This window comes from Amblyomma maculatum, chromosome 1, assembly GCF_055883805.1.
Source record: "Amblyomma maculatum isolate TAMU_Amacu chromosome 1, ASM5588380v1, whole genome shotgun sequence".
In the NCBI taxonomy this organism is placed as follows: Eukaryota; Metazoa; Arthropoda; class Arachnida; order Ixodida; family Ixodidae; genus Amblyomma; species Amblyomma maculatum.
Window position 1 is genome coordinate 267,708,130 of NC_139344.1, and position 17,431 is coordinate 267,725,560.

Below are 17,431 nucleotides of genomic sequence, written 5' to 3' on the forward strand. Positions count from 1 at the left end.
ACATGGGCAGGACATGTAGTGCGAAGAGAGGATAACCGATGGTCGCTTAGGGTAACAAACTGGATTCCAAGGGAAGGAAAGCGTAGCAGGGGGCGGCAGAAAGTTAGGTGGGCGGATGAGATTAAGTTCGCAGGGGTCAAGTGGATACAGCTAGCACTGAACCGGGTTAAGTGGAGAAATATGGGAGAGGCCTTCGCCCTGCAGTGGGTATAGTCAGGCTGATGATGATGATGTCGCCCATTACGTCAAAACGTGCCGTGAGTGGCAGCGACGCAAGACACCTCCGACGAGACCTGCTGGTCTACTGAACCCGATATCACCCCCAACTAAGCCTTTTCAACAAATAGGAATGGACCTGCTCGGACCCTTCCCAACTTCATCGACGGTGAACAAGTGGATCATCGTGGCTACTGATTACATGATCCGTTACGCCGAAGCCAAAGCCCTGCCTATCGGTTCCGCTGTGGAAGTCGCCAAGTGTTTCGTCGACCAAATCCTCCTAAGCCACGGCGCCCCAGAAGTTCCAATCACGGACAGGGGAACATAATTTACGGCAGAGCTCACTCAAGCCATCCTGAAGTACAGCCAGACAAGTCACCGGAGGACAACTGCCTACCATCCCCAGACCAACGGACTTATGGAGCGCCTCAACTAAACGATCGCATGACATGATCGCCATGTACGTGGACGCCGAACACAAGACCTGGGGCGCCATCCTGCCATACGTGATCTTCGCGTATAACACGGCAGTCCAGGAGACGACCAGAGCGACCCCTTTCAAGCTTGTGTACGGCAGGGAGCCCACGACCACGCTCAACGTAATGCTGCCGCATGTAACCAATGAGGACAACCTTGACGTCGCCGCCTATACTGCAGCGTGCAAAGGAAGCCCGACGACTCGCACGGCTGCGTATTAAACACCAACAGCGCACCGACAGCTGACGATACAACTTACGACGACGCCACGCAGAGTACAATCCAAGAGACCAAGTGTAGGTTTGGACACCAATTTGCCGTCGCGGACTAAGTGAAAAGTTGTTGCGTCGATACTTTGGGCCGTACAAAATCATTCCCGAAGAAACGTCAGCATCACAACGGCGACGCGCACGCCCAGAAATCGTACATGTTGTACGACTGAAGCTATATTACGCGCGTTAAAGAATCTGTGGTGTTTAAATTTTGTAGTGTTTATGTTGAAGTTGCTTTTTTTTTGGAACATCGAGGCGATGTTTTTTTAAGGGGGGAGTAATGCCGCGAAACCTTCAAAACTGTTTTTGTTGTTTTTAACAGCCGCCGGCATGCGGCCTTATCACTGTGATTCTGGAACGCGTATAAATTCTGTTTTGAGACACACCTTTATTAGTTTCATTCTCTCGCAAGATGCGCCGAGATCTGTCTCGAAGATTCCGGCCATTCGCGTATGCTTCTACGATGTTCCAGTTAGCGCTAGTGACAGTTTGCGACTCTTGCGTCATCGACCTTGTCACCACCACGTGACAATATGCATCAGTCTGTATTAATGCACAAATGCAGTTAACACTAATTATGCAATCAACAGTAGTAAGTTTAAAGCAGAATTTGAATATTTTGTGCGACTTTTTACATGCGGAAATACGCCTGCAAGCCTATTGTCGTTTCGGCTATTTATAAAGGTAGTTTCAATATGAAATAGAACGCATGATTCACAATTAACCGAAGATTATTCCATTAAGCACAAGTAATAAACAGTTTTTTTTTTATAAATTCCCATATAATGTTCAAGGTAGAAGCCTATAGCAGAGGTAGAATTAGTTCTTACGCGTGATATAACTCCCATTTAATAGCTTGCGTCTAGACGTGCACAGCTTCACATGCTGCTACAGACGCATGCACTAGGGCCCGACATTTTTGTACGGAAGCGGTGTCATTACTGTTAAAAACTGGCGGGAGTGTACGTACCTACCGTAGTGCTCCTCGCATTGTGTCGAAAGCCATGCAGCTGCGTTCTTCCAGAAAGTCAGTAGTGAAATGCCTGGTCGGATTATAGTACACTGGCTTTCCATCTGCAGAATCAGAGTAAGTCGTGAGAGCAGCCATATGCACCAGTCGTATGCAGCTGTGCTGGCTAGCGCTCCCCCTACACTTACATTAAATATGAGTCTTTCGGCCAACTTCTAGAAACCGCTTATAGGGATGGACAGTTCTATAAAGGCATAAAAAAACGCTCCTTCGTTGAAACAAAAACTGGATTCTCCTTCGACAAAGCAACACTGCCGCAGCTTCGTTAATGTTGAATTCCAATGGCAGATCCGGATCCAATTTTACTGCTCCGTTTGGGGCAACCATATTCCAATGGCAGAAAGGGAGCGAGAGTTGTCTGTTCCAATGGTAGATCGGAATCGGGTGTGGATCCCGGATCGCTCCGTGCAGCAGCGGTATTTGCTCCGCCGAAATCAAGTGATTTAGCCGGAAGCTCATATAGGCTCCCAAAGCAACGCTCGGCGGCGCTGCTGCTTATGACGGGAAGTGCCATCTATGGCAGAAAAATATAAACTGGGAAATGGGGCCACGGACCTCCTTGGGCCACGGCCGGTCTCGAGGGAGAACGCGATAGCTCTCTCCCTCGAGACCGGCCATAATTTTTAGCCGTGATGGGCCACGGCCGGGCTGAATGCTACCTCTGCGTCCTACGCGCCAAGGCCGTGCGCTCAAAAAAAAAAAAAAAAAAAGAAAAAAAAAAAGAAAAAAAAAAAAACGGTACACAGTTCCAAGCGCATGGCGTGGTACGCGCCCGGTCGCGCGCTGCATAATCGGCGGAACTTGTCGCGGAGGCTCTTCCGCCTCTTCTGGAGCATTTTTACAGCCTCTGTGATGAAAACACAAGAACATACACATGAATCTTTGATATACACGACGCAGAGCGCCCACTGATTGGTCGATGCTTGCACGCCGGAATTCAGAGGTGCGCTGAATATCGGATCCGAGCGTCGTCAATGCGCTCGGCTGTGGGCAGCGCGTCGCGCATGCGCAGACTTCCTCTGGTTGGCGCATGCGTATCCAAGCGCGCAGGACGCGCACTTCGAGGGCTCATGGATTTGAGACGGTCTGCGCAACGGGGGTAGTTGCCACCTGCGGCCGCAGCTTGGAGGAGGGCTTCAGAAGTAAGAAAACATTGATAAAATCTTTGGAAACAGTCATAACGAATAAGCAAATTCCGGATAGCTGGCGGCAGACTAAACTTAATTTGATTTATAAAGGGAAAGGAGATAGGATGCACATAAAATCCGATAGGCCCATTACCATAACATCTGTTATATACAAGTTGACCATGCAAGCGGTGAAATTAAATATGCAAGCATGGGTAGAAAGTAAGAAGATACTCGGAGAACTTCAGAACAGCTTTAGAAATGGTAGGCGCTTAGATGATCGCCTGTTCGTGCTTACCCAATGCATCGAAATATCTACAGAGTGGAAAATAGACCTTTGTATTTGGCCTTCATGTGCTCTAGCAGTAGTTTGGAGTTTGAACGCGTTTTCATCTCAGCTTCAGTCACAGTACAAAACACCACGCGTACTGCGTCAAAACAAATGAAATATGATTATCTCAGATATTTTGGCAAATGGGTATAATACGTAAACAATTACGAGATGCAGTGTAAATTCTATGTAAGCCCATCTGATCACTCTACCTTGTTTTGGAAGGGATACACTTTTGGGATAAAAGGTAACACTTCGCGAAGGACCAGGAAAAACAAAAACCGACAACTGTGCCTGTGTTGTCGTTTTTTTTTTTTTTTTAGTTCTTTTGTCTCTTGTCCTAGTCGTTCATGCAGTTTTACCTTCTACCTGCATTGAACCAACTAGCCCGCAAAAATGTTACACTTTTGAGCCCTTATATTTGCGCTGTCAGCAGTAAAGTACTCCAATATTGCCGGGATGCGTTTTCCGTGCAACGCGGAAGAGGACATTCGGATTACCTTTCGTTCATCGGTACGCGTGCAACGTACAGGGTCGTCCACTCTTATAGGGTGAACACGCGAAAAGATAGTCACTCTCATCGAATGGCCGTTGCCTCCTACACGGCTGTATATAGAAACAAAGTGAGGGCAAGAATTGACCTTCGCATGGGGCTTCGATTCGGAAGCGGTTCGGACTCAGTGGGGCTCCGAAGAGAGCGGCCGCAAGCTCGCGTGTTCGTACTGCAAAGACCGAATGAGGCGCTTAGAGCACGAAATGCTCGTGGGAGGATCGCTATGGCATCTTGATCGCGACGTAAAAACAAGCAACGGAAGACCTGCAACGCCCATATGAATGGTATTCTTTGATTTGGGTTTTCACATTACTGCGCACGTAGGAAATAAAACGCGATTATCTGCACACGCACCGTTCCGCTAGATTCAAGGGGAAAGCAGTGAAGCAGGCAATAAGGAAGAGATGAGACCGTACGAGCGGCCGTTCCAAATAGGTACGGTAACTCCTGTGTCTATGCCCCAATCACCCTAATTATCACGATAAGGGTTCATCCTGCGCCCAGTCCAGCTTTAACCTCTGGTAGCCATTAAAATTCATTCTTAAGATTGACAGAAAACCAAGCCCCAAATCCTATGGCACGCCGTCCCTAGTGCAGAAAATAAAAACAAACGAAATAAAAATTACGGCAAGCGCACTTTTTTTTTGCCCCAGTGCAATGCCATCCGAAAAATCGATGGCACTGTGCTCTCCAACGCAAATAAAAAGAATCAAAAACACACCGTAACGGCTGTGCCACGGTGGTCAGCGCAACGCAGTTTTATGCGACAGAGTATACAGCTCGTTCGGTCAAAAAGTCTCTGCCGTACCCTACTTTCGGCTCGGGTTTTGTCGGAAGTGCTCGGAACGTGGCAGGAAAAATGGAGGCCTATAATTGAGGCGGTGTCCCTTATGGCACGGGTCAGGTGTCCACGGAGAACTTTGACAGATGTACTGCTAATTTACTTTCCTACGGACCAATGTACAACCTAGGTGTAGGTGTTCACCGAATAGTGAGGCACATACTGCTCCTTCCTTTCCCCGAGAAATCAAATTAAAAAAAAAAAAAAAAAAGTATTCGCGCAATGCAAAGTCGATGCTACAGGTGCTATGCTTAATGCGAATCTTGAGCGCCCACAATTTTTGCTTTCACAGCTTTTTGTTGAAAAACCGTCATTATACACTCACCAATTGTTGCGCGTGACAGGTTGAAGTCGACAATGCAGGCAATGACGCCGCGTGTGTGGACGACGATTCTTTTCTTGTTGTAAACAAACACTGCCGTCTCACAGGAGGTCATGTTAACGAGTACGTTGTCCATCTGCAGATCACGGTGCTCGAACTGCAAGGCTTCCTCGGCAATGGCCACGCCCAGGATCACTTGGGCCACGATACTGTGCACCTGATCGATGCTTTCAAACTGGTGGAAGAAAGAAGTCTCGAAAGTGTTTTCTGAAGACTACTTGGTACATAATCTTTGAATACATGACTTGCGCTGAAATGACGAACACGGGAAGAAATAAGGGAGACGTATATTGTTTCTTCCCGTGTTCGTTATTTCGTCGAAAGTGCTCGGCCGACGGCTTGACCGGATTAACTCACCATCACATCGGAGAGTCGCATTCCCCCAACGGCGTACTCTATCAGCAAGAAAGGCTCAGTGTCGCACATCATGGAGCCTGAGCGCAAAAGAAACTTTAGTTGACAGCCAGGCAACTGGTCTCCACCACGACCGGTCTCGAGGGGAGAGCGCGCTCTTTCCTACGGTCTTTGCAATCGCCGCTATCGCCGCGAAATAGTTTTTCTCCCTGAATTACGCTCTCCACCGCCGCTAGGGGGGAAACGTCCCTAACTACTACCCCAGCCTGCTTCTACGACGGCGGGTGATGTTCGACTAGTTCTGCGATGCCGCCCCGCAGATATCGTGGTGAGAAACAGAAGGTCGATTCTTTATCTGCTTGTTATCAGCGTAGCCCACACATGAATGAAGATTTATAGCAAAATGTGGCTATTAGAACCATGGAAAGGCCTTACCAATGTCTTTCGTCAAACTGTATGACGATCATATGGTAGATACCGCGGTAAAACTGCAGACGGTCCATTCCTTTAATGTTCCATACTATATACATAACTGACGAGTGCTACAAATGTAAGATTGCCTAATGAGAGGTTGGCATGATTTACTGATTTGTGAGGTTTAACGTCCCAAAGTGGCTTAGGTTATGAATGTCGCAGGGGAGAGGATAATTTGTATCCCCCAGAATTCCTTAATGTGCCTGATATCATGCGCAGTACAAAACGCGACCATCCATGGAAACACTGCCAACGCGCTGGGGATCGAACCTGGAATAAAACGTTTCAAGCTCGGGCTTCTAGATATCGCCCCGTAAAAAAGTCTGCAGGGTGTTTGCTGCCAGCAAATTCCGGGCTCCTCGATCGTAATTTTATTTTCTACAATAAGCGTGTGGCAGTTGCTCCTAAAATTGACTAATTTTTTGAGGACACAAAATTTTCTCCTGAGGAAACAGTGATTTAGAATAATTTGGCAAACAAACTTTCTCTGAGATCGGCATGTTACTCCTGTTTCGAAATGAAAACGGAAAATGCTGGATTTCTCTGAAGGTTTTAAAGGGACACTAAAGAGAAAAAAAAAAAAGTTGGCTTGTATCTACAGAATACCAGCACCTAAACACAGAAACACCACTCTTAGTGAAAACAAAGTTTTTAAAGGTAGAAAGGATCACGAACAGAATACAGGTATCGCCACCACAGCCCATTCTCACAAGGCACATGACGAGCAAGGTATTCCGGAGGCTGTCTAGTGTGCATCTGAATTGTTACGTCAGTTCTGTTTCGAAACTGCATGCGCACTTTTACCACGGAATGAAGACACCAAAAAGACAGCCTAAATCTCTAAAAAAAAAAATATATAAAATAACCGCTGCGCTTGGCGGTGGCAAAGGCGGGAAGTTTCGGCATGTTTCGGTTCACTTTGCACGTCCACGTGGCTTTGTTTTTGACGTGCTTTGGTTTAAAAGCGCAGGCCAGCATAGGCTTCCATGGACGAATTTCACGCCTCGGAAGGCGCTTCCTTATAGCAAAATCTGGCATGAATTTTATGCGGATTGTGTACATATCGGTTATTGTGCAAGATAAACCAGCACAAAACCAGGTGGAGGTGTCTGTCGCTTGCTCTTTATTACTCGTCTGCCCTGGTTGCTTGGAGAATAAAAAAAAAACAAAAAAACACTGGAGATAAAGCTATGAGATTTAAATGGCACGGATACTTAACTGAAAAAAAAAGCAAGAAAAAATCTTAATTTAGCGGGACTTAAACTAGGGCCCTTCGGATCTCTACGCGAGTGCCATTGCCCCATATTGCCCCACCCTTTATTTTTTAATGCTTACTATAACATAAACGCAAATAGCTAGAGCGCTGTGGCGTACGCACCGGACAGTTGACTTATTGCACCTGCCTCCCGCCCTCTCCCTTCAAGGCGAGGACCCACCATCGACTCCCGAAAGAATCCTAACCACGGAAGCGAGACGATGCACGCACGCCCCTAAAACTGCACAAGTAAAATGGACAGGCGTGAAGAGAAGATTCCAACTACAGATGAATGACCGCGCTCGTAGAAGGACACCTGGTCGCAGCCGTAACATGGCGTGATCAGCAACGGCGAACACTACGCCAATGCATGGCTGGCTGGAATTTCACCACAGATGACAACTCCAAGAAACGTCTCACCTTCCCAGATCGTTACGAGGTGCAGGTCCTTAAAGGCGTGACCCACGACGGGCCGACAGCGAGGTTGGGAGAGACGGTGTGACTGCCCGCAATTGGACCAGCGATTTTCAGGCGGGGACCCCACGTGGGTCACAGGTATGACCCAAAGTTGCGGCTGGGCGAGGGGGTTAGAGCCCAATGATTGGCCGCAGTTTCAAGCAGCATTGGCTTCCCAACAAAACTGCGGGACGGAGAGCACTGGGAGCAGGGATCCGGCAGACCCCAAAAAGGTTCTGGTCTCAACGAAAAGGACAGCGGAAGGCTAGCGAAGTGGTTCGTTGAAGCCATTGAAGGACGATGTAGCTTTGCTCCGGCAACCGACGGACACCCCCTGCCTGCTGCGACCGATAGCCTTGGATCTACCACGGGCCCCCAAGCACAGAACCCGCGCTCACTTCCATGATGAGAACGACTTCGCCTCTCCGGCCTACAGCCGCCTCCCCGACTCCCAGCACCTGAGCGAACACCCGTGGCCACGAGACAACGCCGACACTCCTGTGATGGTGAGCGGACCGTCTACCCCTTCAGGCAGCCTGTGGAACACCAGTTGACTCCCCCTTCGCTGCGGCCGATCACCACCCCAGCGAGCGTCGTGGCAGCGCCGGCTGGGAGAGGAGGTAAACATCTCCGCTTGGGGGAAGGAGACCAGCGATGGGCCCTGTGCGTCCCCAAGACGTCTACGAGAGTTCCTGCGCGAAGATGACATAGGGCTCGTCGGATAGCACCAACGTTTAGATCGCAATGGCGTCTTGCCTGTGCGAGCTGCCCTGCAGTCGTCATTGCGAGCATCATGTGTGTGCCTCGCGGATGCCATCCAAGGAGCAGCTCTCGACAACCATAGGTGAACATTTAAGGAGGGAGGGATGTGGAAAACCAGTTGTCTCCCCCTTCGCCGCAACCGATCACCACCACCTCAACGAGCTTCGTGGCAGCGCCGGCTGGGAGATGAGGTAAATACCTCCCCTTGGGGGAAGGAGACCAGCGATGGGTGCACCACCAAGACGTCTACGCGGGTTCCCGCGGGAAGAGGAGAGGGATATTCTGGATCCAGCCAGCAACGAGAGCGGTCGTCTCCCGCCGCCTCTCCCGGCAAACGCCGGGGGATAGCGGGCACGGAGTACGCAGCGCACACGGGAGGACCCGTCGTGCACGACCGCCCGTCTTCAGGTTCCCAACGGTGAAGCGACCGGTAAATACCGCATGCTCTCGCCGCCTCCAGCGGCAAACGCCAAGGTATGGCTTTGTCCGAAGAATGCGGCGCGCACGGGAGATCCCGGCCGCCATATTCTCGGTGCGTGCAAATGTCCGCCGCCGAAGTCGTACCCCCTTCCCCAGCCGGTGAGTCAGAAGTCCTTCTTACGTAGCCTTGCCCTTCCAAGGAAAACCTTGCTGATGTATAGCTAGCCGGCATGCTCTGTATTATTTGCAGGTGCAATAAATATCATTCGAGTATTAACGATGTGTCGTGGCCGTCCTTGTCCCTTTGTTCCCTCCGCGGGTCGCTAGCGAGAACGCTGCATCTGCGGAATGGCGACGGGGCGGAAGATATGGTCCCACGCATACAGCGCCACAAGCCACAGTTAGGAATGTTTTTAATTAAACGTCCAGTTGTGGATGTTGATTCGTTCGTTCCTCGCCTTAGCACGAGCCCAAGATCGGCAACTTATCTAGTTGCTAATTTTGTGACGCAAGATTAGGGCCGTCACAGCGTCGTCTTTCATTTCTTCTTGTGTAGCGCGACTGCGCTTTTTTTACATATTTTCTTAAGCATTGAAAGTGACCTCCCTAGAGTGCTGAATCTTCAGGTGCATGGTGGTGTCATTGTTGTCCCGAGTCTATATTAAGCATCGGAACTTTGACTGTATATCTCAGCAAAATTTTGCCAATGTTTGCTGTTCTGCCGTCGTCTCAGTGCAAACACACAGGGCTGTCCGACACATCAGCTCCGTTCCATGGCACAAGGAGTACGTCAACTTCCCATGCGCACTGAGGAGCAGCGACACTGACAACCTTCGACTAAGCCGCCTGTAAGGTGTAAACACCCAAGGAAGCATTGAACGAAGGGCAGCTTGGTTTGGGCAATATTAAGAAGGAGACTTCGTTGTCTCCTTCGTTAACGAAGGAGACAACACGGACAGCGCCTGTCCGTGTTGTCTTCCTTCCGTCCTTGTTCAAGTCGCGCTGTTCTTCAGAAAATGGCATACCAACTCGCCCAAGCATCAGTTCTAACAGACTGAAGAAAGTTTGCAAAACCGGCTCTGTGTTTGCTCATAGCTTTGCTTGCTGCCGACACTGTCGCCTCGTCGGCACTCAGACATCCTTGATATCCTGATAGTCGAGCCGCTTCAGCATTAAAAAGCCTAGCCCACTCTGAGGAGGGTGGGGTCGCCCAAGTGCAGGCCAGCGTTCGCCGCTGGTGCAAACGAAGTGACGGCAAAGGCCAGCACTAGCTCTAATTTAGGCTGCTCCTGGAGCGAGGCCAGCACTAGCTCTCATTTAGGCTGCTCCTGGAGCGCACCGCACGCTATGAGACAGCAATTATGAAGCTCGCGTTACGTCATGAATTGCGTCATTTTACCTAACTACTTAGATGAGGAAAACAGTTCGAATCGCAACGGCAGGAAAATAAATATCTTCAACTTTGAATTAAAATATCCCAGCCACAAAAGTGAGTTGTGCTGCCGGACAAGCGACTGGAAAGTCAAGAAATGGCGTAATATTGCCGCGCCGAGGTACTTTCAGACACGATAGAAATGGCAGTTCAGGCAGAAATTCGCCTTCCGTCCGGAAATGGCTAGATTTCTGGTAGTCGAGGAGTAATCACATTGCGCATACAGTGGTTTCGTCAGCGCGTGACTCTGCAGTGTCGGCGTCACTGTCATGCCCTAGGCAAAATGAATATGAAAATCGGTTTTGGAGCAAGAAATGGTGTAAGGGATCGGTCGATATGCTAGGCGCCATCAGGACTCTTTTTGGGTCACTTGTTCAACGCCCAGCTGCGGCCATCTCCCACTTGCCCTCGTGCAGGAGAGAGAAAAAACAGTCCATTCTTCCGAGGACTTTGCGGTCGCGCTCGAAGACACGGGAACAGGCAGTTTGTTCTCGTCGCCGCTTTGCGCGGAGGGCTCAATTTTTTTGTTAACAAAGCTTTACGAACTGTAAACATGCGCCGACTGCACCCGTCGCCTGGAGGCAGCGCAGCTTTGGAATGAGCGCTTCTTTTGGAAGGGCGGCGTATCGTTCAATGAGCAAACGCCGCCAAGCTCGAGGGTGGAAGGCACTCGTCCTTGACGGGGAGCCCATAAAAGTGACACTCGGCGCTGGCGCACTGAGGGTGTCTCGGTGGCGGTTCCGACCCTGGATGTCAACAATGGTGGGATACGGCTGCGCTGAGTGGATGTCTGTGCACATGTGTAGCAGTACGGATGCGGAACGCGAGGACGCGGTTCGGCTCTTCTGATGTGTTCCGCAATGGTGCCGACTAGGCCACCGACAATTGCCCTGTAAAAGAAGCCGCCAAGTGCGCAAGCTTTGGGCGACGGTAGCGCACGTGGGAGTGCGTTTTGGATGTGATTTACTGTGTTTTCTTTTTCTTTCAAAGAGGAGAGAGTTTGTGCAACACTGCGAAAGCATGGGGCGTGGTATGTGACCTAGTGAGCCAATCATTTCAAGGTTCATTCTCTAAATTCTGATTGTCATTCTCTAAATTCTGATTGTTGTGAAACGAATTTGTGTCCCTTTTGCATTGTTCGGCTTTGGGAGAGGGAGATGAACCTCACGGAAATGGAAAGACATGCCAAAGTGTTTGTGAACCAATTATGTTTGAGATTGCTGCGATTGGGTGATGAAAAATGTGGGCCGGGCTCCGAAGGTGGTGAAACCGTGCCCGCGGCCTGGAGAATTCATTCTGAGCTAGATCTTGATCCCTAGACTGTTCGGCCATGCCGGAGAGTTTAGCCAGTTCCATGTTATCATGCTTATTGTTTCCTCTGTTGTAAATATGTACATTCCTGTATACAGTTTTCAGTTCATTTTTCCCCTCAAGTCAAGTTGTTGTTGCCAGTTATCGTCGACTCTACCGTGGATGGAGCGGCGCGATGTTCAAACGGAAAGGGGCGCCGGACGCCGTCAAACTTTTTCGGGCGGGGCCTCGCCGCTCACACGTGACTCTACGTCAGAGCGGTTTTTTTTTTGCTCCTGCAAGAAAAAAAAAATATACAGAGGGCGGCTGCCCTCCCTGCAGCGGTGGAAGTCGTGTGCTCCGCGTCTGTACGAAAAAAAAAAAAACAAAAACAAAAGAAGCGTGCTGTCTCACGTGCTCTGACAGCAGTTTGGAGCTAGAACGCGTTTTCATCTCTGCTTCGGTAACGGTACAAACACCACGCGTACTGCGCCAAAGCAGATGAGTATAATTATAGCAACCATGCATTAAACCGCAGAAAATTATGCTCACTCCAATAACATTATTCTTCACAATCAGCACTGTGGTAGACGTAGCCGGTATAACAAGCAAAACTGTTTATTTATACATCAGGTAATGGCGCCCGTTTTCGCTCTGCCTGGTATATGCCTGGCGCGGTCGCCCATGTCAGGGTCTCCCGGCGGTCCGCCTGGTTAGCTTGCCGCTTGGGGCGCTGTCGTCAGTGGCGCCCCAAGGTTTGATCTCACAGGTCCAGGCGTTCTGGTCGCTTACAAACACGCCCACTTCTTGTGGTGCTCGTGTCCTGCAACGGTTGCAGGTGTCTTGCTGTACGTTTTGCTTGTCCTCTGTCGGTTTGTACAACGTAGGACCTTGGTTCTGATGTTGGCTGTGTTACCACGCCGTGTGATGCAGCTCCAGCAAGGATGCGCACCGCTGTGCCTGGTGGTAAGCGCTCTCGGCTCCGTACCTTGTGCCGGGTGTCGTATGATCGTTTTGCACGAACTCTGTAGGCTTCATTATTTTGTCTGAATTTGCTGTCGTCCCACTTCGGGGCTAGCAGCTTCGAAGTGGTTGGTACTGTGGTGTTCAGACGACGACCCATTAAGAGTTCTCCTGGTGAAAACCCTTCCACGCTGGGTGTGGTCCTGTAGGCAAGCAGCGCTTCGTGTATGTTGGAAGACTTCCTCAAAAGCTGCTTTGCTGTCTGCACAGCCCTCTCAGCCATACCGTTGATCTGCGGGTAGTATAGGGCTTGAGGTTGCGTGTGAGGCTCCCCAGTGATGCACTAGTTCTTTGAACTCTGTGGAAGTGAACTGCGGCCCGTTGTCTGTGCGTATTGTCCGTGGAACACCATACCGTGCAAACATTGGGTCCAAGACTAGGGCTATGTTATTTGTAGCTGTCCTCGGCAGCTGTTATAGCTCGAAAAATCGCGAGTAGTAGTCTACTACTACAACATACTCTTTCCCCTCCAGCGTGAAGAGATCCATGCAGACTGTGTCCCAAGGGTGTGCCGTGTCCCAAGGGGGTTAGAAGCAGGGGTTATGTTTCTGGCTTTCTGTGCTCTCTGCAAGTTGGACACTTTTCCACGTAGTCTTCCATGTGCTTGCCTGGCCACCATATGCATTCTCTTGCCCTCACTCGGCACCTCGTTGTGTCCAAGTGGCCTGCATGGAGTTTTTCCAGAACCTCTACTCTGATGTCTGGCGGGATGATTATGCTGTCGCCTTTGAATAGCAGACCATCAACGAGCGAAATCTCACTAGCTACCTCGACGTACCTTTTCAGGTCAGGTGACAGCCCATACAGTTGGCCATGATGTAGCGCAGAAGGTAGCCACCCTGGAAAGTGTTTCGTATGACTGGATGCTTGCCCTGATTCTGTCCAGCATTTGGTTTGAAGCAGGGAGCTGTTCAAGTGCTAATTCTTAAAACTCGCGCACTGCACTCTCGAGAGTTCTTTCTTTGTCTGCTGGTTTCTCAGATGGCTTCCGGGACAGGAGGTCAGCTGTGTACAGCTTTTTGCCGGGAGTGTGGGACGGTGTAGTCATAGTCCAAAAGGCGCATCCTGAAACGTTGAAGGCGAGGACTCAGCTCGTCAAGTCGTTTAGTCGTCAGCAGCGGCATTAGCGGCTTGTGGTCCGTTTCCACGTGAAAGGTTGATCCCAGCAGGTATTTGCGGAAATGTTCGCAAGCCCATGTGATTGCCAGTGCCTCCTTTTCGATTTGGGCATATCTTTGTTCTGTATCCGTAAGGGAGCGTGATGAATATGCCACAGGTAGGAGCTTTTCATGTGACTGCTGTAGAAGTACAGCCCCAAGACCGTATGAGGAAGCATCCACAGACACTGTGTGAGGCGACTGAGCATTGTAGTGAGTGAGAATCGGCGTCCTGCTTAAAGCTTGCTTGAGTTTGTCAAAACTCTGCTGCTGAGCTGGGCCCCAGTGCCAGTCGGCGTCTTGGTGGAGCAAGTCTCTGAGAGGCTTCGTAAAGTCTGCTAGCTCTGGAAGAAATTTCGCTAGGTGGTTTGCAGAGCCCAACAAAGACCTGACTTCTGACACATCACATGGTGGGTCGAGCTGAACTATGGCCCTGACCTTTTCCGGGTCGGCGCTGACTCCTGTTAAGTTTACGACGTGTCCTAAGAATGTTACTTCTGTTTGTCGAAAGGAGCACCTGTCGATGTTGAGGGTAACACCTGCATCTTCCAGCTTCCTCAGCACCAGCAGTAGGTTGGTGTCGTGTTCCTCAGTTGTCTTCCCTGAGACAATGATGTCATCTTGTAAACAACTCACACCATCTAGTCCTTCGAGCACGCGGAGCTTTTCTCGTTGAACTCTGGCACTGTGGAGATTCCGAAGGGAAGCCTCAGGAACTGGAACCTGCCAACTGGTGTGATGAAGGTTGTGTATTCGCGAGAGTCCTTGGACAGTGGCACCTGCCAGTACCCTGCTCGTGCATCTAGGCGGCTGAAAACTTGCACCTGCTAATTTTGCAAGACACTCGTCCACCGTAGGCATGAGCACACGTTCGCGTATTATTTGTTGGTTGAGTTGACCATAGTCCACGCAGATGCGCAGCTCATTGTTCTTTTTTCGTGCGACAACCATTGGAAAACACCACTCGGTTGCTCGCTCGATCTTCTGGATGACTCCCAAGTCTTCCATCCTTTCTAGTTCTTTCTTCACCACGCGCCTAGGATAACTGACTGCGTATGGCTCAGCATCCTTTTTGACTTTGATGCGGTACTCAGCCTTCATGACTCCGAGCCCAGACGTTAGCTTTGGGTATGACGCCAAGAAGTTGGGGACATCAGTTGATTGTGCGAGGGTTTCGTCTAGCTCAAGAGGGCGCTGTAGAATCCCAAATGATTCTATAGCAGGTCGACTGAGCAGCGGTTCTTTTAATCCTTTGATGATGAAGACTGCTTCTTGGACTAGTGTTGCGCCAGGTGACTGTTGCATCGATGTAGCCAGCAGTGGCTATCGCCGCCTGGCCTGGCCTATCAACAGCTGTTGCATTGACTTGATGGGTCCCATGATGGTTCTGTCGTACTGGTCGTGTGCGATTGCAGTCACATCCGCGCCGGTGTCGACCTTGAAGGTAAAAGGCAAGTTGTTCACGGTAGCAGTAATCCTCCACGGCGTGTTCACTCACACTTTGATTTCGCCTAGATATAGCTCTCCGAGATCTTTTGGTCGTTGTCGGATACTCGAGGTCTCGTCCTTCGGCTTAGACATGCAGACGCGGGCGTAGTGGCCTTTTTTCCCATACTGGTTGCACGTCTTGTCTATCGCGGGACACTGTGTCTTCGTGTGGTCACTCGATCAGCGAACGTCGCATGCGGCGTTCGCTGCGGCATGCCGGTCAAGCTTTCGCACATGTGTCTCTGCACTGCGGCGGCAGTTCGCATGCGGCGTTCGCTGCGGCATGCCGGTCAAGCTTTCGCACATGTGTCTCTGCGGCAGTTCGCATGCCGCAGCGAACGCCGCATGCGAGCTGCCGCCGCAGTGCTAGCATAGGAGACATGTGCGAAAGCTTGACCGGCATGCCGCAGCGAACGCCGCATGCGAACTGATGCGGCGTTCGCTGCGGCATGCCGGTCAAGCTTTCGCACATGTGTCTCCTATGCTGGCACTGCGGCGGCAGTTCGCATGCGGCGTTCGCTGCGGCATGAAGCTCAAGCTTTCGCACATGTGTCTCAGCTTGACCGGCATGCCGCAGCGAACGCCGCATGCGAGCTGCCGCCGCAGTGCCAGCATAGGAGACACATGTGCGAAAGCTTGACCGGCATGCCGCAGCGAACGCCGCATGCGAACTCCGCCGCAGTGCCAGCCGGGACACATGGAGCACCGTGCGTCCGGCGAGCGAGCTCCTTCAAGCTCCGCCCACAGCCGCTGTCACCGCGCAGCATAGACGGAAGACTGGTTGTCTTGATCAATTTCACATGATTTCACGCTCGCATGCGAACTGCCGGTGACATCTGCCCGGCTGGACGCAAGCGACGAGCGCCGGTTTGCCGGATCGGACTCGTCCGGACGCGGCGTGCCGGAGGGGATCGCACTCGTTTTTTGCACATGTGTCCCCGCCGGTGTTGGTGCGGAAGAACGCTATTCACAGTGAGGCAAGAACCTTTAATTCACTAAAGGTGTCTCACTTCTCGATGGACGCCTTAACCGCGCCGTGAGGAAAGCGATGAAGAACAAAGTGAAAGAAGCGGCGCCTTAGTGGAGGATTTCTAATTTCGGCTGCTTGTGTTTATTTAACGTACAACGGGCCTATATTGCCTTCCTGATCTTGCTGTAAATGGCGGCCGCCGCGGCCAGGGTCACCGCGGCCAGAATCGATTTTAGACGCTCTGCCCAGCTGGCACAACCTGATCAACCTGGCTGGCACTCTTGTCAGGTTGCCGAGCTTTTAATGTCGCCTTTTTTATTCGCTATGCTATTTCATCGGCACAGAAGTGTCATGAGGCTAGTACACACTCTTCAGGATTGATGCAAAAAAAAGCCTGTTTTCAGACACAATCGTTCGCCTTGACAGAGATGTGAAGCCACATAGGGTTGTTCATGCTTGAACTGCATGAGCCTCTGTGCATCTACTTGATATCTGAATGGTATAGCCCATCCCTTGTTTTTAATAAGCAGGTTTGCGCTATAAATTAATGTGGCTGTTAGAAGCAGGCTTGTCTCTTACCTGGTAAACGAAACGAACACGTCGGCGAGGTTCTTTATTTCTGAGCAACATGTGTATTCCGCGAAGCAGCTAGCGCAAGTTTACAGCACAAACACACGCCAGAAAACAGTGACAGCAGTAAGAATACAAAAGAATACAAACAGGCAAGTGGGGCGCCATGAATTCTCGTTAATGCCATTTTGTGCTAAGAGAAAACGACGCGCGCTTGACATTTCGGAATCTTTATTTGCGTTTCTGAAGTTCCCACTCTTCATAAGCAATTGCCATGCAAACGCTTTAGGCCGCGTATAGTTCTACACCCAGACTAATTAATGCCAAGGGCAGACTGCATAACCTGTTTTCTTTTTTTCTTTTTTGAATTGATGACGCCAGTGCATATCCGAAGGCTTATGCCCGGCCATACTTTCAAACTGAATGGGAGGCGCGCGAGGAATATTATCGGCGTTTCATGTATAAATCATGAGGGAAGAAATATCAGGACTTGCCGGTTGCAACTGATGCGAGCAGAGCGGGGCGCGAGCGTGTGTTCTCCGACCCCA

The 17,431-nt window shown here is 50.5% G+C and overlaps 1 protein-coding gene across 1 annotated transcript in view; it reads right to left on the minus strand.

Annotated features, from left to right (window-relative positions):
* LOC146206485 (serine/threonine-protein kinase haspin homolog) overlaps positions 1-17,431 on the minus strand; it is a 64,489-nt gene that overhangs the window by 10,563 nt on the left and 36,495 nt on the right. The window contains exons 6-8 of the mRNA XM_084591203.1: positions 5,590-5,666; positions 5,176-5,407; positions 1,943-2,042 (exon numbers count right to left, since the gene is read on the minus strand). Coding sequence (XP_084447329.1) covers positions 1,943-2,042; positions 5,176-5,407; positions 5,590-5,666 — 409 coding nt within the window. The remainder of the gene's footprint in view (positions 1-1,942; positions 2,043-5,175; positions 5,408-5,589; positions 5,667-17,431) is intronic.